We start from the raw sequence: 24,737 nt of genomic DNA on the forward strand, positions 1-24,737 counted from the left end.
GTAAGAAATTCTATTTCTTCTTTTTTCCATTTCTAATACTTTCTGCTAAAGGTTTAGCTTGAATTTGTACAATTGTATCTAGATAGGCTGTTACGTAAAAAGTGATAGTGAAAAATTATGTAAATGAAGAGCAAGATGTAATTTTATTTTTAAGCCTGATACTTATATTGAGATTTATCACTTTTTATTATCTATCTTATCGCGAAGGATAAAACGTGTTAATAACACGTAGAGTGAGCGTCAAAAGTTTTCAATCAACTTGTAACTCGATTTCTATTCAAATTAGACGTTAACGAAATTCTTCTTACAAAATATTTAATAACGTTATATCTTTTACATTCTCCATATCAGTACATTCTCCATTGAAACAGCAAATCTTCGCTTTCAAGACACCTTATTTGAATGCTATAATGAAATTACACCTTGGCTGAAAACTTTTAGCAGCTGCTGTACTTTTTATTCGCAAGTGACGCCGTTTAGACGAGTCATTTTAAAATGTTTTTTTGCTGTGACGATCAACGACTAATTATACTAAAAAGATAAATTATATATTTATTGAAGATTGAAGAATTGATGATTAAATGAAGATCTGTTCAAAGATCGAGACCTTCGATATTACTATATTAAATTTTCTTGTGTTGCGAGGGAACGAACGTTTCTTGGGTGATTAAACGATTAATGTTTCATGGCGCGAACTTTGTTTTGCATTTTAATTAATTTCGTATCTTTCAGGAGCTATAAATAAATCTACAGAATATACAATGAATTTCATAATATAACTACGTATTTATATTTTAACACTAGAACTACCGGCATTTGAGACGTAGCTATCTCTACCAAAGCCAGTCAAAATGACTGGTCTTTAAAAAATACATAATAGTAGAATATTTTTATATTTATTGATCTATTATTATCTTACAAAAGAAACACCATGTCCTGAGATCATAAAAGCTATATAATAAAAACTTTAATAATAACAATAAGTACAATAATGAAGAATATTCAGTACCGAAATCTTTGGTAACAAGAATATTAAAATAAATTTCCATTGGTAAATATAAGAAGTATAATATAATAATAAATAACAAGCTTAATAAGCGTAATAGAATAAATGAAATATAAATATAATTTAAATTATTAGCTACAAAATTTATCATTCGTCACATTTCTTACAAACGTAAACTTTCTTCTGTCGAAGATCGAAATATAATTCGTTTCATTTGAAATTATTATGGATTAAGATCTAATTGAATTTATCACTTGTTGTTAGACAGATCGATATTTTAATAGCAAGATTCACAAATTGTAAGAACAAGGCTTTCACAGATATTTGCTTGCACGGTTTGATCTGTTTTCTTAATAGTGCAATTTCTAAAGGTTTCGCGGTTAAACCACAAACCGAATAATCTGGCAGATCGTAATTTGCTTGCCGGATGATCGAAAGTCTAGCTCGACAACAAAAGTCAGCGCAAGATTTGGTTTTTCGCCGTTTCGCAACGGAACGTAGTACAGAATGGTAGCCAGGGTACCAAAGCATGAAACGAGCGATTTCTGTTCTATCCGTTAGTCGAGGGAGCGCCGGGTGAAAAGGTTTTCTCCTAAATGCCGGCACAATCATGCGATCGATGTTCGATATTGTGCCAGATTTACACAACGGTGCTATCTTCTCTCTGCTCTTTACATTGTCAGAATATTATTATTTCCAATATTTATTCTTCATATAAAATATTTGTATTTCTTCTTAACGTATATTTTTTGCATTTTTGTTAAATGTTAAATCATTTGTTACATTTTTCTATTTTAAAAATGTATTGCAATATGTCTATGTATATGAGTCTTATCACTCTATTGTTTATACTAATCATAAGATATATTATGGTATTTTTTATTGTACGTTTATTTATTTACTTATTTTAATATTAGAACAATTGTAACATAATAAGAAAATTATAAAAGTTTGTACTACATGATACACTGGACAATATATTGATGACATATTATTAAATATGATAATATATTAATATAAGAGTGGGGATTCTATTTGCCTTTTTAAATTCCCGTGAATTCTCAGGGGGATTTAATGAATGTCTCATCGAATTGACAGCACTCTGTTCTAATTTTAATTAGTATACACGTAATTTAATGGATACTATTACGAACTGTAGAACTTGTTAAATCTTTGATTCCGATTTGTACACTCGTCATGTACTTTCTACTTGTCATTTTCAGGAATTGTAGAATTTTTTTGCACAGCTCACGGATTTATTATACCGTCGACATAACAAGTGCTTCGATCTTATACGATTGTCTTGTCGTTGATATGTCATTCACGTACGATCATTACGCACGATTCCTCATTATGAGCCATTGGCTGACGAGTCGTTGGCTTATTATCTCGTTAATCGACTAGCCATCGACGACGCTGGTTATATTGTGTTGTCTGCTAATGTTCATTACACCAAATGTCATGAATAGATCTGTTGATAATGTCTGTTTTAGATACAGTCATAAATCATTTATCGTTGGACCGAATAATACGTCGTTCTTGGAACAGGATAATCCAAATTGCCACTTGTTATTGTTTGATTTTCAAATTGTGTTATTAATGAATAAACAAGGAATAAGTATTTTTTTTACATTAATTACACGAACCAAAGTATCTTGGCGTAATTTATTTTAGAACTCTATGTCAACTCGTTCCCTTTCACGTTAGTCATCGGTGACTCACGTTTTTAAATTTATTGCGGTGATTAAAATAAGATAAATTTCATGTACTAGACAATTTTTAACAATGTGAATAATCTATTTAGATGATACTGTCAGAAGGAAAACGCGCAGATACAATATATTTCGCAAAAATCAAATATTACGGAGTAGTGCTCCCAGGCTCCAAAATATATAAATTTCGCAAGGCAGTTAACGAAACGATAATTAAATGATATTGATAATATTGATAATGAGAATAGTATTGCAATTCAAATATATCATAAAATATATTACTCTTTCACATTACCCAATAGTCATACTCGAATACTAATCGATAAAATCATAATTTAAATTTTTCGAGGTTCAGTAAACAGGAGTATTATTCTAGTTAAGTGGAACAATGGTTGATTTCTGCAGCGATGCACAAAGCAGCGCTAAGGTTAAAGGAACAGCATTCTGCACGTGACTATAATCACATAGTTTAACCTGGCACGAGGCAATATACAAAGGTCACTGGAAGCGTCTGTTAATCCGGTGGCGATCAGGATCCCATTCTGCCAAGCGCGAACTTCTCATATTGAGGTTTAAGGTTCATCTCTATGAAGGTGAAAGAAAAGAAGAAGGAGCGTCCTGGCATTTGGGACGGCGATTGTCAAGAATGCAAGGACACTAGTAGGTTGGTATCAACCTTCTCATATTCTCCTCACCTCGGTTGCATTATAATAAAACTATTGTATAAACGACGAGCTCGTGTTCCACGATAAACTAGTAAGCTGCACTGCTTCGTTCGATCGAAGGAGAAACTAGGAAGCAGTGCTATGTGTTTGCACAACATACAACGAGTCAACGTTATTGATGCTCTCCGTGATTTATTCACAATAATTTTGTCAATTATGCGAGTGCGATCGGAGCAGGGAAGCGAAACTACGTATCACTTTGCATACTGTGCAATGGCAATATATGTGATGCAACACCGCACCAACTTCATCTGGAAATGAGAAAAGTTTTGCCGATTTTCCATTTGTTCGTTTAACATCGAGCTCAGATGCTCGATATATTATTGAGAGTAAAATCAAAGCGATAATTTCTATTCAAGTAATTGATATAAATATCCAATTAAATTGGCGGTTATACGAAATCGAATGTTAGAACAAATCGTATAATTTGAAGAGCGCGTATGAAAATGGCAAAAAGGATGAGATTCTAACGAATCTAATCGCGCAGACTATTTACCACTTTCGATAATTCGAAGGTGCGTCGTCTGATGGTAAAATTTATTCTACCGGATAACAGTTACGAACGATTGATGATTTTATGCAATTAGGTCGTTGCAACAATAGTCTATGGTCTCTTCAGAAGAATCTCTTGGAAAGTGTGTATAGGACGAATGTCTTTTAACCGTCACACGACTTATGTATGTAAGAGAGTGCATATGCGTATAAGTATCTTCGTAAAGTGACACTATGCGCTATTAATGCAGTTATAAGCACACTTATACATGTGAAAGCAAAAGATAAAGTACAATATGATGGAAGGTGTATATTGACCTATTCAGCATTAGATCCGCAGTCATGATTTACTGCGCCTTCGATGCCAGGCTCCTGAATCTTCATAGAAGCTCGTCCAGGATAGAACCAGCTAACAGTCACGTGAATATCAACGGATAAATTCTTCAGCTTATACCCTGGATTGCGGAAGATTGCAGGTTAGAATGTGGTCTATCGATATGCTACAATGTCAGTAGCCATGTATAATTTTCTCCGCATTTCTAGCAACAGGGTCATAAGCTGTCCTTCAGTATTTTTTTCAAAGACCGAGGTCATCTCAACTTATTAATATGATGCAGTCATTGAAGTATACGTCGTTCATTATGTTAAGTTACATGTTTGTTTTTAATACGAGCATTTGTATGTTTATAGATAAGAGCTTATTTCATCATGAATATTTCATATGTTATAACGTAGTAATATAACGATGAAAATAAATGTAATCGTTCTTAGTACAATTTTAGAGTGATCGATACATATATTTTCTATTATCTTTGCAGTTAAATTCGAATTTGTTTTTTTATGTATAATATAGATTTACAAGTATTGGAATGTAAAATATTACAGATACACGAAGAAATGTGCGAATTGAACGGAGCATTAAATAAAATTTATGAAAAATTATATAACGAGAAAGTCGAACTTTCGTGTTATGTTAGCGTTATTTAACGATAGCTTCATGTCTTAACGAAACTGAAATGTCTAATAAAATTACATATAATATGACACGTTTTTCCATATTATATTTATGTATGCGTTTGAAATATAATTACTAGACTATTCGATGCACAGACATTCGATTCGTACTCCACTTTCTGTAATTTATTTTTAATTCGAAATTCTTATTTCAATTTATACATATACTTTCGTATTCGTGCTATCGTGATTCACTTTGTAATTTATAAATGCATCATCTCTGATTGTTGCGTTTTAATTTTACGTTTTTACATTCATATATCTTCATTATGTCGACAGTGTAATCTAAAGCCTATATTTTAGACCCGGTGTCAGAAATGAAAGCTTTTCATACATTCCGTATCGATGATGCGATGTGAGTGAGGACGATTTGGGAGAAATTCAAACGTGTCAAACTTGTGGATCGTTGCGCAATCGGCATCCGAAGTAAGGGGCATTATAAACACGAACCGAGTATGTATCACGTGTCCGCCAAACTTATAGATTTCATCTGTCATCGTCGACTAGTTACTTCTGATTTCACGGAAACAACTTCGTAATGACTCTTTCATGATAAACATTTTTTTCTTACTTTCGTGTGCAGGCATCTACTGAGGGCAAACACATACATCTTCTTGCCTAGTATCACTTCACTTTTTGTAATACATTACGTGTGCGGTAAAGCATCTTTTTATGGTTATTATAGTACCATAACATGAAAGTACACTTACTTGTGTTTTCTGTCCTTCCAAACGAGCAACGTAATTGCGTAACTGTAACAACTATACGTTAAATTTTTGTTATATAATGTATATATATGCAAAATAATGGCTCGAAAGTAAATGTTCGCACACCTATTGTATATGAAATATAATACGGCAAAGAAGTGTTATATCACGATAATGTAAGAATTATAATACAATCTTCTTTCGTTATTATTAGGCAAGTATAAATTATTTCCACATTAAGTGTAGCTCTTTTCTTTCCCATTTAATTGAGGCAATTTGAAACTCTATGAGGATTATTTTATAGTACTTTCTCATTCTGGTTGCAAGGTAAAGTACGAACTCGAAGTATATTGTTTTCTTAAATTGTTAGAAACAGTTTGGAAAAATTAATTTGACTAGTAGCGAATATATCCAATAACCAACAGTTATAATGTTACTAATATAATATTTATTTACAACTCATTCTTTTGGGACGATTTCTAGATACATTTCTAGATTTCTATATTGAGAAAATGCATTCATTAGTAGGATGTAACTGCTGAATATCCGCTATAAGATGAAAGTTACGTTTCATCTCGTTGAGTGTACGACATGGATGACCTGCGCGTATTGGATGATTGCTTTCGACGACGACCAGTGAAAGCAATACGTCCGCGTATTTTACACCATATTACGGTCACATGAAAACTGGTCGAGAAAGTACACTATTCCACACTGAACTAATTTTGGTTTAAAACACTAATTTCATTTCAAACTTGAAAAAGATGACAAAAACATACGTTTTAGTAATTTCTCTAAACAATGAAATCTTAAATTTGCCCCAGATTTCCCAAATTGCACAGTTATAAAATAATAATTAGATCAATTTTCTTATCGATGGAAATATCTGTCTACTGATAACATTACTGTTTGTTTTTTTTTTTTTCGTTTTAATACGATCTAAACGAAGAAAGGTATTTATGAAATGTATTCAGATCGCTTGGAATTATTGGCAATGAAAGAATTTAATCTCCATTAACGTTTGAATCTGTTGCTTTGAACGCTTATCAGCAATGAAATATCGCCATCGTTGACTGTATGAAACAGATAACAAGAAATGCAAAAAGCATAACTGTGTACGTATTATTTCACGCGTAACTTTAATACCACTGAATGGTTAATGGAGAGTGAAACGGTATTCATTTTTCTGTTTTGTACCTTCAGTGAATTTTATTGAAAAAAAAAAACGCGATAAAATAATATTTTTTCGTAAAATCGTTGAAAATTATTAATAAGTTAGTCATATATATGCTACTGCCCGAGGACGTGTTATAATATTATAGAACCACTGAATAAGATAAATTCATTGGTATTTTTTATATAAATCGTAAAGATAGTAATAAGTAAATTAAGAATCTATATCTCAATATATATAGAATCATGTTTTATTATTATAAACATAAATTTGTCATTTACTAATTATGCAACGATAGGTCAAGGTTACGATCTGAGAAGTATAAACACGTTTCGTCAAACTTTTTTCGAGCCGCAAAGACTTTACCTTGCTTTTTTTTTGGAATAGTTCCAAAACGATCACAAAGTTACACAAGGTTATCCTCGAACAAAAATAAAATATCCGCCAGAAGACATACACAACTTCATTTCTTACGTGTGTTGCGGAAATAATTATGTAAGGAGAAAGATTCATCGATTATAATTTTTCCAGAAGTAAAAGTATAAGTACCAGATGGTAATAATTATTAGATTGTCCATAATTTACAGATAACTACCATCACACGTTCCTACAAAATGCACTTCATAGTTTGGAAAGTAGGTATTAAAGTTAATTTAATATTTATTTTAATAATTAATTGTTGCAATGTACTGTTGTTCAAAGATATTTTGAAACAGATATATTTTTCCAATATCTTAATAATCATTTTTTTGCTATTAATATTTCGTAAACAATAAGCTTATGTATGTAAGCTTATTTGCATAAGAAACTGTCAATCTTACGTTGGATTGGGGGCATGGAAACTATTCATACAAGATATATATCGTTTTGACAGGTACTTAAATCACAATGTATATATGTATGTATTGACAGCGCCTTATCTTGATGCTAGAGCATTGTAATTGCACAAAGGTTAGCAAATATTGTTCAAATTATCTACAGACATTAACTTTAGCTTACATACAGATACAGTTTGTTTCATATTTCGTATTGTTTTGTTGGCGTAACAACAAACGTTGCTATCATCAATAATTATTTTCCTTCTTTTCAATCTACTATATTTTTATATTTATCTGCCGAAGCGAATGCACAAATCTTGTTAGAGGTTGTTTAAAATTACTGATGATCGATTACAAGATTTAATCGCATAAATTTATTGAAATTCTGTAAAAGTCGTTTGATCTTGAATATCTTCGCCGAATTGAATATTAAGTATAAAATATATGAAGAGTGATATCATATCACTACAATCAATGTGCATTACATCTAAATTTTAAATTGTACGAAAGATTTTTAAACTAATTTATGAGATAGACAGGATTGTAATCTCGATGTGCAAATATTTTATAGTTTTTCCTCACATTTATTTTCATAGAAAAAAAAGCAAGGTTACTTACTACTAATTGTAAGAAACCTATAATTTATTATGACTGATAGCATGTTACCGCAACTTCTTCTACCTTCACAGCTTCTGATATCGTAAAAATGTAATTAAATTAGCAGCAATTAAGTCATTATAAAGCTATGATTCTATATCGGCACTTATAGCCAACACTTCAAATACTTTTAAAAGGTAAAGAAGCAAATTCTAAATGACTGATTCTGATTGACCTTGTTTTAGAAACTTTTGTATTCGCTTGAAAAACTGTCGATGATATATGAATTTGAAAGTGTAGCATGACGTAAAAGAAATGACTCATACCTTATAAGAAATTCAATTTGGAAAAGAAAAATCATTATAATCGTATGATAGCCCAGTTTGTACTAAACAAGTGTTATTACAAAAAAATTTTCTTTTTCTTTAACTATTCCGGAAGTGAAAGTTTTTGTCGATCTTTTTACTACTCTAGGTTACCCCGCCTACGTTCCACATTTGTGTTCAAGTTTTGTTCTTCGATCAACATCATATGCAAATGAACAACTGCTTCAATTAATAGTATCAATCTCTACTTATCATTTTTATGCTACACGCAACACATTTTCATTATCATATTTGATCATTCTAACGTTACATTCTTTCCTTAAATAGTTCTAACAGTAAAATCGACTCACTTTAAAGTGTGTTAATTACTTCGACCATGCCATAATAAAAAACAAAAATCTTTTCAAAGATTAATGGCGACGCATATGATGCAACACTCTTTGCAATAAGTTTGCGAGTAACGTTTATGAACTTAAGGTTACTTTCCTCTTACATATACATCGATATGATTATTATAAGTTTTGCGTTAGGAAACAGTCAACTGTACACCATTTGACGAGACTAACAATTAACTAAATACTTTCGAGCTACCTATTCAACTTTGTTAAACTAACGATGTTACGAAGGTATTATTATGAGAAAATATTAAGAAAGAGTGATGGTGAAACTGAATTTTATTACTGTTTCCAGCACTCTGAATCCTGCTGCAGTTTCTCCAACATGTTTTATAACTGACATTATGCACTGTATACTAGAGTATACGTAAAATACTGTAAGTGTAGCAGTCTATTGAATAGGTATACAATATGATATATAACATGGTGTACAAAATAACAGGAATTTTAATAGTTGTGTGTGGTAGCAAGTATTACGATATTATCATTTTACTTGCATATTACAATAGCCTGTGGAAATGGAAATACAAAGTTCAATTTTTTAAGGTAAATACTGTCATAATGTTGCACCTAATGCTTAATATATTCACAAAAAGATATAAAATACTTTAAGAATTCTCCATAATTACCCGTCAGAACTAAACTCTTTTTAGCTTGTGGGAGAATTATTTTTTTTATTAATCATGAATAATAATACGCGAGATTAAACGTGAAAAGATGAATTTATAATACTAACACTTTTTAATTATAAAATCTAACAAGTTAGTATATACAATGACTTCAATGCAGGATATTTCCTATTTTTTTCCTACTGAAAGTGATCATAAACGAATAATGATTATTATGTTAAACTGAGATGATTATGGGTATAATCAAAAGATGTGAAGATAGTTACAGAATAAATAGAACTCGTATTAAATGGTTCATTATATGTTCACCACGGCAATTTACATTGTTAACAACATCGTTCTAGCAAATAATAATGATTACTGAGAATATTCGTATTAGAAAGCGGTCTCCTAGGAAGATCGAACGATTGCAGAGAGTTTATGCAAAATCACGCGACGATAGAACTGTCATTGCGATAGTTTGGCATTCTCTGTTTGGTACGAAGCAGCTTTTACTCTCGTTTTCGTGACTACAGGAACTAGACGCCTGTTATGAAAGATCTAGAACGAAGATACTGAACGTCGATTGCATTGTTTCAGCGAATCTTCTTCCTTGCACAACTTTATCTAATGGTAAATTGTCTTGCACAAAGTTTGACAAAAATAACTTTACAGAACAAGTTAGTAAATATGGCAAGAAGATGTAGAAATATTTTTATCGATAATGTAAGAACATGAGATATTTGTACAGGTATCATGTAATCGTAACAGACACCATACGTTAAATACTATATTTCTATTTCTTCCCCTCATAATCTTAAGTATACAGTGAAACTCTATGTACTTGAATAGAAGTTCCATGATCTATTTCATTATTTATGATTTTTCAGTATTTGAAATAAATGAGAAATTTATTATTATACGATTCGCTAAAAGTCGTATGGTTTTAGATATACATAATTAAGATTCATTGAATAATTAGAGTGATATAAATTTCACCTTTTCATTATCATAAATGAAACAGACATTAAATGCTTTTGCAGAAATTCGTGAAGCATGAAACAATCCGCACACACGTAAAATAATTGCTACGCCACAGGCGACAAACGTTAAAGAATGAGCTTCCGTTACGATGTTACGGTTCTGATCACACAAAGCCGCTTTATTACAGTTTCAAGGTTTTCATGAACACATCAATTACTCGAACAGTCATTTAAAAGGATCAAATAATATTTTATTCGTAACCTTATTTTATAAAGTAATGAGATATGGTTATATTCATTATTCAAATGAAATAAAATTGATGAAATGTATATGTCTGTGCATTATAAATCCAAGTAAAAATCTTTTATTTATTATTTTATAACACGCTAGTAATTGTTATATGTATATAATAATTGAAACATGCTTTTTACTTGAGATATGCGCCAAATAAAAATAGAGAAAATGTGAAATCGATTTATCTCGCTAACGAATGTAAATATCGTTCAACGAACTTAGAACGTGAAGTTTAGGTATGAAACTAAACTAGCTGGTCTCTTTATATACGTCAAGAGAACCTTATGCGATTTATTGTCAATGTAATAACTCAGAAGGGGGCGGAGGGTTCCTAACTCTCCTCTATTCAAAACAAGTTTAATATATATACATACTTCGTATGGGATAATAAAGATAATAAACGCCTTTTCTAAAATTTACAATCTAGCTCAGCATTTCAGTCATAAAATACAAAATGTTTAAACAGTAACTTTATACAAAATTATAGAGAATTTCACAGGAAGAATATCACAAAGTAGCTTCATCGTGAAAATCAAAATTTAATTCTATTCCATGCAATATATACCTATACACTTGTAAATATTACATCAAAGCAAGAATATTTTGTTTTCATCAACCTAGAAAGTATTTTTAAGAGACTTATATCTTTGAACTAAACAAATTTCTTTCATTCTCAACGGCGTTACATTAAAGTAGCATTCTTTGGTCATAAAATGATACCTAAGATCGAAAAATTAACAAAAATAATATCATGTTTTTCTTTTATGATCATCAAGCGCTTTACAGAGAAACGTGCAAAAGTGAGGGGTACCTGTTCTCCGCGCTATTAAATTGACGACTATTCGGTCAACAGTAATAAATAGAACTGTAACAGTCCTACCAAGCAAGATCACTTTTTAAGCCTGGTATCTCGGTTAACATATACTGGAACAGCTTTAAAGTTGTAGCGACCAGCCGCAAATACAATTTTCAAAGGATAAAAATGCGGCCCAGAAACGAGCCAGTATCGGTAAACTGTCGTATTCATTGTACGAGCGGCGACTTGAGCGTGGAACGTATCAAAATTCATTAGTGCGTTACGGTCGCTGTTTCTCCCCTTCGGAAAAACGAAATCGGGACCTGCATCACACGGAGGATTAATAGGTGAAGTAATGATCGATCACGGTAGGTCGAACACGCGGAATGTCTGTCTTTGAGAACGGTAGGAATATGGCGGTCGTGTATCGATCACAGATCAATCCGCGAGAGACAACAGTGCACAAGAATTGCCGTTACAACAGCGTACCGCGCCAAGTCCCATAAGATTTGCCATTTTTATCGATACTCGACAAGGTGTCGAGAGTTGCGGATCGTTATCGCGATACTCGCACAGTATATGTTTTCAGGACCATAAAACGCTCCCCGGATTCGCCATTTGTGGTTAATGCGAAGGACGCGTGCACTAATTTCGAAACATCGCCATTATCGGATATTTGGAGATTTGCTTTATCTGGACCCTGTTGCACAATAATTTACCAACTAATTGTGTTAGTCAATTGACAAGTTACAGATTGTAGGTTACAGACTTCTCTTTTGGAAACGTACCGTCTTTTGATAATTAAAATATTATGTTCTATTCTATATAATTGTCTGAAATAAGAAAGAATTATTTATTATGAATGTCTATTATGAATACTTATTATGTAATAAAATGCAAAATTCAAACAAAATACTGTTCCTAATTGACCCAAATAATGTTAGTTTATTTGTGCAACAGGATTCTGCTAATGAGTGAACCACTATCATTGGTGCCGCTATGAATTTTCACAAGTAATGGGTATTAATTAGAGATCGCGATTAGATTCGAATGAAAAAATACATAACAGAACACGGATGCCCAATTATCAAAACTTAAATTATCCTACCAGCTGATTAATATCATTATTGTCTATTGGCAATCGTTTGCTAAACGATGCATGTAGATATTTATCAGTCGGACGTTTCATGGGTACAAATTGGAACGTATGTCGTAATAAATTAATCGCTGCATGAAGATTGTATATATTTTTAAAAATTTGTTTCTTTCTCAATGTATTTTTTAGCATTCTTAAAATTGATTTTCGTTCGCACTTTTATCGAGATGATTTTACAATTTAAATATTCATTGTTGGATGACTTGGCTTCTATGAACTTAACTACGTATATCTTTGGATCTAACAAATTCTTTCTACCTTTCACTACTGCAGATTAAAATTTTTCTTTTTAATCACAATATGATATTAAAATAAAAAATCAACGAAAACATATTTTCCTCTCGTTTTCCTGTGATCTTCAATTACATTTATAAAACTTTCTTATAACTTCTATTTACAAAATCGATTAGATTTAAATAGAACAATTAATGTCTGTAGAATGTTAAAGAAACAGTCGATCTATTGTTGATAAGATCAGCTTAGTACTAAGTAGTATTGTAATATCTTTTTTTTCGTTAATCAAGTAGAACGGCGACGAATGCTTCAGGCTGAAGTTTGTATCTAAATGGAAGAATACGATGACGAGGAATGCTGTTTAATGGTTTATTGGCAATTGGTCGACACTCGCCGCTTGTTATCCGCCTACACCCGAGGCATCTAACTATTGTCACGTAGCACTTTATTGTTGCTACTACAAAAGGGATAATTGCATTTGATCGTGACTCTGTACAGTAAATACTGCATTAATGGACATTCTGAAATGCGAGATTCTCATCTCGGTGCAATGCTGTCGATTACAGGATATTTAAAGGTAAAGTTGAACAACGGGCTTGTCTTTCAAGAAGGAGAAAATAAAAAGAATTTCTTTTTTCATTATATGCTCCTATTTTATTATGCTCTTTTATGTGTGATATTGTAATGCAACGTCCATTGTATATGCAAACACAAATTAGTATTTAGTATTTAAAGTATTTATATTTATATTGACTAGCGCAAATTTCGCAACAGGTATAAACCTAAGAACGTAAATGTGAACTAATTTTTGCATCTCGATCTCATATTTTATTCCGATCAGCCGAATATAAATTCAACCAATTAACGTGCGAGTTCTATAAATTTTCAATGATCGCGTAAATGAGCACGGAAATCGCATCACTATTTGAACAGCCACGTACTCCCATCAGTTAGCACAACATGTATAACAATATAGTAAATATTTTACCCTATATCGTTTCGTAGTTTACACAGCTATTAGTATACAGGTGATTAATGATCGTGTCATAGTTTTAGACCTGATTCTCCAACTAGGAGATCAGAAATCCTTCGTTAGACGCTTTTCATGGATGTTCGAATAAAACTGTAGCTTTATAATCAATCGAAGTAACCGTTAAATGATTCGTGATTGAAAATCATTTACCATTCACGTGGTGTGCGTTACTTAACACACGATTTGCTGCGTATTCTGCTTTTTCCAAAGCAAATGCGAGCGAACAATTCGTGCTAACCACGAAATCATTCGGCTTTCACGACGGTTAATTAATAACAATCGTCTCGTCCGGTTGCACTAGAATACATCGCGGTTAAAGCATCTGCATTGGGATTGTGACGTATGGGGAAAAAAGCGGTAGGAATCGATTGCCCAATTAAGCAGGCAATGATTTATGCCACGAACAGAGGATATCAGAATGAAAAGAGGAGAGAATGTCCGAGCGACAGTTCAATCTCCGTTTTATCTCCTCGCTGTGCTGCGATTAATAGCACGTAAAACGCGATCCCTTTTACACACTTGCGATATCTGACTGTATTATCGGCAGATTATTTATTTCTTGATTGTATCTGAGGAAAAGGCGAAAAAAGACATGTCCCTCTCCCGGTGTTACCTCTAACAACGTACACAATCAATTTGCACCGTGCTTCGACCGTAGATCTCATAATTTTTTCACCTCATATGTTACCGTATTACTACATGATTCCATTGGTCTACCGGGCAAAAATCTATTTTATGATCTGTAAAACCAACTGTTAATGTTACACGCGTGTAGTATCGCCATGAACGATCTATATTTTGTATTAGAATGTGTTCAGATTAAAGACTACGATTTATCGTGTTTTTAAAGAGTTTTGAATTTGCTGTTCCAGATTTTATCATATCGAATTCGTTACCTAAAAAAATTCGAAGAATAACATTACAGAGTTTAATATCTATACAAATTGAGAGAGTAAATTACGAATACATAAGAATCTATTGTCCTAAGAAGGCTATACAAGCTACCATATAACACTTTCTTTTCGAGCGACATAAATTTAAGAGCAGCAAGGGCAAGGATAATGAATTAAATAATTTTGTATGTAACAGATACATATATATTGCCAGCTATTTAATCACTGTGTTCGAACATTCAATAATTGATTAGTATATAAATAGATGTCTTAATAAGTTGAATAAGATCACGCGTTAGCTTCCCTTATCTTGATCTTATCGGTTGAATGGTACTTGAAACTGATCGACTGCGACCAGCCAAACACGAGACTGCGCACGTGCTTCATTCTCCCGTGATATCCATTATCGCACACCACACCCACGCTTACCACTATTTCACGTCCACCCACGAGATGTAGATTCCGACTCAAGGAGCATCCGGAAGCAACAGATTGAAAAAATAGCATGCATAAATAGAGAGTACTGACACGCTATTGTCGAACGATACAAGGTCTCGTGAATAATTAATGGCTTCGTTGAGATTACATTGTTATGGGTACCTTCCGCGTCGATGATCAACGCATAAAATAAGACGATACGTATAGTAAAGCGATGTAAAACAACCTTTTAAACCTTTTACACTCAATGTCAAGAGTGAAATCTTCATTGACAACCGTGACATGATAGGATGTACGTTCATTGTGTAATTGGTATATTCTATGAAAAGCGATGAAAGATAATTAATTGAAGCCTAAATGATTACGTGATCTATCTTGTAAGAATAAACATAATAAAGTTGCATATCTCTTGGTTCGTAAGCACCCTTTTAGGAAGGTCGAGATATAAAGGCACACGTTTATTTCCAATTATAAAAATTAGAAATCTATGACAAGGTTAACATTGTGATTTCTACACTTATACAGTGGCTCACGAAAATATTTAAATGACTATAGAAACGTCTTATGAACGTATTATATATGTTATATGAAACATTTTGAAATTGCATTAGCACTGTAATGAGACACGGCTATCGCGATTATCTGATAAAATTTGGAACGAATCTTTATAAAGTTCATAAAATTATACATAAATATATTGGGACATAAAAAGGTTTACGATATAAAAAACTAGATTTATGTGACAAAATATGGTTCAATTAAAAAAAAATGTAACCAATATTTGTACCTCAATATAAATATTTATATTCTCTTTTATGTTGTTAATTCTGCATAATAATACACTAAAGAAGATACTTAAATACAATCATATTTTGTAATCATAAGTTACGTACGACAATATGTTGCACCGAAATTATAGCTTTCATGGAATATTAAATACAATTAAGAATAATTCACAAATCAATATTTATAGTAGATACATATTAATGGCACTGCGTTATGCATGTAGGAAATTCATTTCAAATAATATATATGTTTATTATGAAAGAATGCTTACACCTTTTGTATGTACCAGATCGTTCCTAAATTAGTGCTCTATTTTATGCAAATATCTTTACTACTGACTCGGACGTAATACTCACATATATACGTATAGTTATACGAATTTTATTAATTCATATAGTACGAAGGAAATGAGAAATTAGTGGTATGATGGACTATAAGCTATTAATCGCTTATACTATAAAAGGAGTCGCATAAATCATGCGAAACGGTGCAAATTTGATTGACCATCAAGAAACATTTATTCCTTCTTGTGGATAACATTAGGAGAGTAAAAAATCGGAATTTAATTTCCGTGAACTTTTCACGTGAATAGCAGCGTAATACGTTCACGACTATAAATAGTCGTAGTAACACCGTAAACAGTGTGACAGTAAGTGCCTTGATCGAAGAAAGTCGCATAATGATTCAAGTAAACGGTGGTCGTTGTTCTCAAACATTGAAGAAAAGCCAAGGTTTTTGCGAGAGATAAAATCGAGAAAAATGAAAACTGCTTTCCTTGAAACGTTAATTATTATTATTTTTATAGTCTTTTACTTTTTTCAAAAAGAAGGAAAAGGAAATATTACGACATGGTCCAACTTTCGAAACAACTTAACCGGATGATAGTCGCAACGGTTTAGATGTTTATCACAAACGGATGGAGTACTTTCAAGCGTGTACAAATTTTATTTATTGTACCGTAAAGAAGCGCACAGCGAGACGTTCCGCGTTATTGTCTACGATACGTTTGACTATTTTTTGTTACGTGCGAAATTATTCGGATAAAAGTCGGAACTCAGATACGATATCCTTTGCGTACAAATACTTTTTTATATGTACTAAACACATAGGTATTAGAATCTCATCTGTGGAACTGAATTCAATAGTCTTTTCAATTTGCAAGTCTTTTCTCTTACAAGAGATTTTCAACAGATAAGATTATGAAATGATAGGAAAGCTTCTTGCTGGATATCAGAGTAAAAGTCACAGGAAATAAATGTAATAAGTCCATTTGTCCATTGATTTTTCTGATTTTACTGCCATTCGATAGTTGAGAAGAAGAATAACATGTTGTAAATTCAAGTATGTATATGACGGATTAAAATATTATTATGTAGATACACATAACTCTTATTTGTTATTTTAGGATTATTGTCCCGTCAATCAAAAGTGTGACTTATACTTGTATGATGTCGAAGATTTTGAAGCAGGAATTGCGTGAAAGGAACTTGAAAAAGGGCAAAGGCTTTAGATAGCTAGGGGTCACGTTGTAAAATATTTAAAGAACTGGTCAGGATACGTTTACTGTAGATTAAGTATGTGGCGACTAGCTGATATCTGATAGATTATGTCGCGACAAGCTGGCATCCAAGGCGATCCAATATCGTGTAGACAAGAATTTAAGAATATTTTTATTATTGTACATATTGAATAAGGTTTGTAATATCTATATCGTTAAATTAAAATTAGGTATACTTTTATTTGTTAATCAAAGGTCAGCTATTATTTTTGCGTCTATTAAACTAGATTTCAAATAGGTACATTTTTATTCCTTCCAGGTTATAAAGAATATTAATATATACTTACACACCTTTGTATGTCATTATTTGCATATAAATAGTGTTATTAAAAATGACAAATTGATCTAGCGCTATTAATCTAAGGTGCTATTATATCACTGCGGATATATGGTTTTCCAAAATGATTTCATTAACGCAAATCAGGTTGAAGAACACTAAAGGGGCTGACGTAGTAGTATTTCGAGAAGATTCACATCTTAATTATATCAAGCTTTCTGTCGTACATTTTATTGTGCAACGTTGACTATTCTACGATTTATAATTCGAGACTCCGAAAGTGTCAGCGAAGATATAGAGCAAACTAAACGTAACGCGAGAACAAATGTCACGTATTCTCAAGCAACGTTGAAACCAGCTTAAATTGCGCCAGGATCTTCGCTGTCGAGTCATTAAGCGTCAATGAACACTTTTATACCGTTCACTATGATTAATAAGTGGAACAGTTACCTGCTTCGTACGACGTTCATTCTGGCTATGCATCTCATTGTAATACCCGATACAAGAGACAATGGATTTTGATAAAACGGTGTTAAATATTAAAAATAAAATTAAATTATTCGAAGTCACTTATTTTATGATAAAATATTCTCCATCGTGCGAATTAACTTCGTATACGTATCTTGATAAAAATTTTAATGGACAAATTGTAAGCCAAATGTGAATTTGTAGCGTTAATTTGTTCCAATAAATAGTATTAATCGTGCATAAGTGGGGAAATTCATTTTTATCAAGAGAAATCAAAGTAACGTACAAAATTCAGTTGTTGTATTAAATAATTTATGTTCGCAACTATTTTGGTCAGCGAATTATTCAGTTTGTTGAGTGACTAGCTCGCTTTTTAATGAAATGAAACGTTTAATATACGGAAGTCGTTTTTCACTACACTGTCAGAATTTTTCACATTAATTAAGATCATGGTCAAGTATAATACATTGACACCTTAATACCGGTGAAGGAACATGTTTGGGTGAAAGTGTAATTCGAAAGATCGCAGGCGATAGTAGGAATGAGGATCGACGATTTCTTAACTTCCTTTTGTGTTGCTAATTATATTGGAGATGTTTACTTCATTCAAGATTAGTGTTACGATATCAAGACAAATTCACATAAGTATGCGAATTCGTTTAGATTTATGAATGCAAATGAAAATAGACTAGCATTAAAACAAGTTTTTCAATCGAGATACTTTTATCTTGCACGACATACAAAAATATAAATACACATAGGTATATGGAATTTATATATGTATATATGTAGATCATATATGTATTTAGGCGAGCTCTCATCGCATATGTAACGATCAATGTTATTTACACATTGATGAAAGATATTAGAACAAGCTCTAGGCCGAGCACGTAGGAATCGTAAAGTAGCTTCATTTACTTCTCATTTGCATGAAAAAAATATCTCCCCGTTGCCTCAGAACAGCACAGATTGTAACGGCGATGTGTTGCTTACGAGCTTGTAAAAATGAACGACTATAAAATGACACGTGTATAAATTCCCATTATTTTGACTTATTTCTTCCTATTCAGTTTCGAGCAGACTAAATCAATATAAATTGCGTTTATGTAACAAAAACAAACTTTTCGTTGAAAGATATTTTTACAAAGACAACAGGGCTATATGTGGTCTTGCAAGGATTACACATATATGTAGTTGTGTTTTCACGTGAAAGAGTATGCATCAATGGAAGATCAATCGATTTCCATTGAGACGATGAGCACGAACGCGTGGTATTGCATCAGCGATTATCACACGAGCCCAGCTGTCGTGATGCAGTACCTACCAGTGCTGTTCCAGGTTTTTCTTTCTCACATCAATTTCACGCTATTTTTACAATTAGAATTATACGGCAGAACGTGCTGAGAATGTTCAGTCACAATGGAGTAGGTATATGGTAACGATCAGAAATAATTTAAATGACATTTCATTATAGCGAAGATGTTTATATTGAAAATTATCAGTCAGAATTTGTTAGAAATATGTGAATTTCAACAATGCATGCTTCTGTGTATATGTATATATTTAAAAATATTTTTATAAAATATAAAATAACACGATGCATTTCCTTATGTATCTTAATATATCCGAATTTCTGTAAGAAACGTAGAATGGATAATTAAATTCATATCCTGTATTAAAATAGATGAATTAATGAATATTAATCATATACCTATTTTCTAGCATTCTAATAACCTTTAAATCATATTCCATCAGATAACAGACAATTGTGTAATACGGATATTAATTAGAGCTATGTTATAGTTCGATGCTACTGTAAGTTCAGGCCGGGTCTATTTGTCAAAGTAGCCAAAAAAGGAACGAATTTATCTCTTTTTCGGCTGCTGGCACGCTCGACCTGATCTCGAAACAACGGAATATACTTGACGTTGATGCACGATCACGAAAGTGACCCGGGAATGCTGAGCGTTATGAGTTAGACTGGAGCACTCGTATCCGTGCGTTAGGCAATATAAAACGTATAGCACTCGGGAGGATCGTCGAGCCTTTCGAAACACACGAACGAATTATGTTCAACAAGCAAGGATAATAATCTCAGGCGCAATAATGTTCCATCTTGTGAACGACCGACAAGGTGCAACGGACAATGATTCAAACAACTGCAAGACTGTTCTTCTGCCGTAATTGTCGAATGTACTCCAGCGCGCGAGAAAAGTAAGAATCCAGGGGAATCTTGTATCATAAAAAGTGACACGCTGATTTTCAATGGCTTCTCGTATAAGTAGGCTAATAATAAGTTCCTGCTTGTTAAGAAAAACGCTGACAAATTAAGGTCGTGCGTGTTTGTTTCACATATAACATGGATTAAACGTTTTAAGACCTTAAAGACTATATAACGAGACGGCGTTTCTCTGAGGGAATAAAAAGATCCAAGAAGCATCAGATCTGTGGTTTTCTTAACATCACATCATTCATCTATTTCGTTACTACCAAATTACTGAAACAGATCTGTTGTTTTAATTATCCTTCTTGCAAAGTATAAAGATGGGTTTATATATATATATATATATAAAGTAATTAATATATATAATATATATTAATAGCTCATTAATTATATAATACGCAAATGAGTAATTATATCATTAGTTATTAAAAATAATCTTCGAATTTAATTACTTTATACTTCAAGAAACATATAAAAGGATCTTTAACATCAACGAAGCAGTTACATGTACATTTGATGTTTCCTTGATTTAAGGAAGAATTTATTTCATCAAAAATTCCATAAATCTTGCTACTGTTACTATCAACTATATTAGTTCCTGTGCATGTATATACAAAGTGGCGCGAACTATCTCTCAATAGAAACCGACTGTTACCGATTGGTACTCGGAAACGACAATATCGAAGATCGATTTCTCGTTTAAATAGATAATTTTGCCTTCTAACTAGCTAACGATATCACGAAAGCAAACGTGGAATGTTCGATCAAATCCTGAATCTTGTAACTTTAACCATAATTCATGTCCAGGCGAACTTAACGATCGATCAATGTGGCGGAGGTAGCACGATTGTTAGTATCTACGTATCCAGTAAAGCGATGATAAGTCGCATGAGCAGAGCGGGTATGTCAAACTGGTATAAACTGTTAAGAGAACGAAACAACGAAACCGCCTCTATTGAACTGTCAGACGCTTCGTTTGCATACTTTCTGTTATTTTTCCTGCACCATGTTTGCTAGTGTCTTATCAGTGAATCGTGGTGGTTCGTAACAGAGTTAGATATATCTGATTAGAAACATGTACATACACATGCGTGGTTTTTAAGAATTACTAGAAAAGTTTTTACAATATGACCCAATATTCAAATATGTGTTCATTTACTGCCAGAGGAAGTGATACGATGAAATATTCCAGTTATATTTAATTTTACTGAAATAATATTTAATTGACTAATATTTTTTTTTAAATGTGTATTTTTCTATTCAATATAGATGAAAGTAAATCAAGATAATTCAATACCAATATAAATGTAATGACACCAAATATAGATATGTGAAACTTTAGAAAAATAATTAATCATTGCTAAAATTTTATTCATAAAAGATTATTTTTCCTCCTTTAAAATAAATTCTGTGTAATCTACTAGTGAATGATAGTTTCTTATCTACCCTGTGTTTATTCACTTATCACGTTGCCCGAAAATTCGTGCACAGCCGAACTAATACATTTTACGATAATAATTCTTCTACTATACACCACACTCCTGACGTATCAAAGAGTCGTGTAGAATCCCCCCTTCCAGAAGAAGTGCTTTCCTGCGCACCTATAAAACCAGTGAAAGCGCCTGCCGACCCTCCAGACTATCGCACAGTACGACAGCGGCAGGAGCTCTGCCGGCTACCGTCACGGCAGACTTAGATTGTCAATTAACGATCTTTCACAATAAATCGGAAGTTTCATCAACGAAACTGAGAACATTCGGTTACGTGTCACTCACCGTTTCTCGTGTTTCGGTACCTTTAACACGCTTCCCAACTATTTGTGATTAGAGCGGTTTAGGTCAGGAGTGACAATGAAGATGATAGTTGCCAAAATTCTGATCGTCGTATCTTTGACTGGGACACAGGTGCTAGGATACCCTCCGCAAGGAAGACTCAGACCAGGTACGTGAACGAATTTCTTCTGCCATATTATATGCAAATTGTTTAGTTTATTAATTTTTTGTACGTATAAATCAATGTCTGGCAGTTTTAATTTCATATGAATTAAATATGTTAGGAGTGTTGTATTTGAAGGCAATGAAGTTGAGTTAAAAGTTTCCTAACAACAAGTATGTGGTTTTGTGAAGACATGAAGTAAAGTGGTTTTTTATAAGACACTTTCACGTGTAGATTTTCGTAAGAAATTATTTATAAACGATACGATGTTGTAAAAGTATGTGCAGTAACTTTTAATACGTGCATATAGTGAACGCTGTGTAGCTACTTTGAATTGCCGCCTAAAATTGCTACTTATTGGTCACGAGACTGTGTGCAAGCGCTAACTTCAATAATTTATTTCACATTTATGAATAAGAATAAAAAGAACTGTGCTTATAAAGCACGGCAAAATATTTATCGCAATTTGACAAGTTAATTTCACCTATTTAACAAACTTTATTCATAGATCCTTATAGAAAAATTTCATAAGAACACATACTTATCATGTGTATATAAGTTATTTTAACTCTACAAATAAAAATGCATTTTTTCCTTCATTTTATAATATTGTATCTATGCATACACATAACTATTGATTATACTATTGCAAATAAAAGTAAATTCATCTCATATATTATCTTCCACCATAAATTTTATCTCAACGTGTAAACTTAGCTGTAATAATATATTTATCTTGGCTTGCCTCAACACTAATAGATACCAGCTAAATGAAGAACAATGAAAGTAAGAATATCTTTGAACTAAAATAACATAAACAGTATATATATCGGTACGTACAAGAAATAATTTATTGTACGTTGCTTCGTGTCGGAAAATCTGATCTAGTGCACACAGGCTGGTAGGCAAATCCTGTAAAGTTTACTACCTCTAATCGTTGCAATTAACTATCCAAGAGCGTTAATCTTCGCTGCTTTTCTTCTTTCTCTTTCCCTCTCATTTCTTTCCTCTCGTGTTCGCCTTTATTCCAGACAATTACAGCCCTACCCTTTTCCCATTCTTCGTTTCTCTTTCGCTCTCATGAAAGTAGAACACTTCCTTCTACAGATGCTAATCACGATAATCTCGTACAGTGAGCAGTCTCCACGATACGTGACAGCATTCAAAATTGTTACAGTAAAATTTCCTTGCAGGCATCACCTTTCCCTTCTTTGCCCTCTACCATTTTATTTTTTTTATACCGAACCTTGAACTCGCGTGCGCAATTTCTTGGAACGAAGCTAGAAATGTCCGTTGTTTTCTGACTATAGCATCTTATACGTAGAAATATCTTACTTGTATCATTTCTGTTTATAGAAAAATATTATTCATTTAATTTTATCAAATTTATATTCAAATATTTTTTCCCATATATTTTATTCAAGTATTATGTAAATCAGTAATAATGTAATCGTAATAGTAATAGAGTAATCAATTTTATTCGTTGTAACTAGATATTATTCTATTTTATTATCAATAAAATTATGTAAATCTAGAATTTTTTAGATATTAAATAGTCGTTTTATTCTTAACGTGTAAATAAGATATTTAAATACCAACGGCTGACCGTGTCACGGTTTAATACAGCAATGTTGTATCCTTTAATGAGGCGTTAAAACTTTCTGTGCTCAGAAAATGTCAAAAGCATATATAAATTATATTTACGCGTATTTACGTTGCTATAAACGGATGATCATATTTTATTGAGAATCCTCGTTGCTAATAGTGTCAGATTTCCATGATACTTTAGGAAGGTTTAATCTTGGCAACGTGCTTTTAATTGGCCTCGTAACCATGAGACGAAGGTTAAATATCCTTATGAGAATGTTTAGTTTATTATTCCTTAATAGGAGCCGTATATCGATTTGCTCATCAGTATTCTTCGATTTCCCCTGTATAGGAACGTCAAGTAATTGGTAGTAATTGCAATTTTGCTCTTCAATATCCTTCGATTTTTTCCGTATAGGAAGGTAAATTAATTAGTAGTAATTGCTATTTTGCAGATTCTCTTCTATATGCATAATAAAATGTTTATTCTTCTTGTTTCT

The 24,737-nt window shown here is 32.4% G+C and overlaps 2 protein-coding genes across 2 annotated transcripts in view; one reads left to right on the forward strand and one right to left on the reverse strand.

Moving 5' to 3' along the window:
• Window positions 1-24,737, reverse strand: part of LOC122571991 — a 94,898-nt gene that overhangs the window by 64,857 nt on the left and 5,304 nt on the right. The gene's annotated exons all lie outside the window — the stretch shown is intronic.
• The window catches only part of LOC122571708, a 76,207-nt gene continuing 73,860 nt past the window's right edge, over window positions 22,391-24,737 (forward strand). Inside the window, exon 1 of the mRNA XM_043735803.1 lies at window positions 22,391-22,656. Coding sequence (XP_043591738.1) covers window positions 22,566-22,656 — 91 coding nt within the window. The 5' untranslated portion in view covers window positions 22,391-22,565. The remainder of the gene's footprint in view (window positions 22,657-24,737) is intronic.

This window comes from Bombus pyrosoma, linkage group LG1, assembly GCF_014825855.1.
Source record: "Bombus pyrosoma isolate SC7728 linkage group LG1, ASM1482585v1, whole genome shotgun sequence".
In the NCBI taxonomy this organism is placed as follows: Eukaryota; Metazoa; Arthropoda; class Insecta; order Hymenoptera; family Apidae; genus Bombus; species Bombus pyrosoma.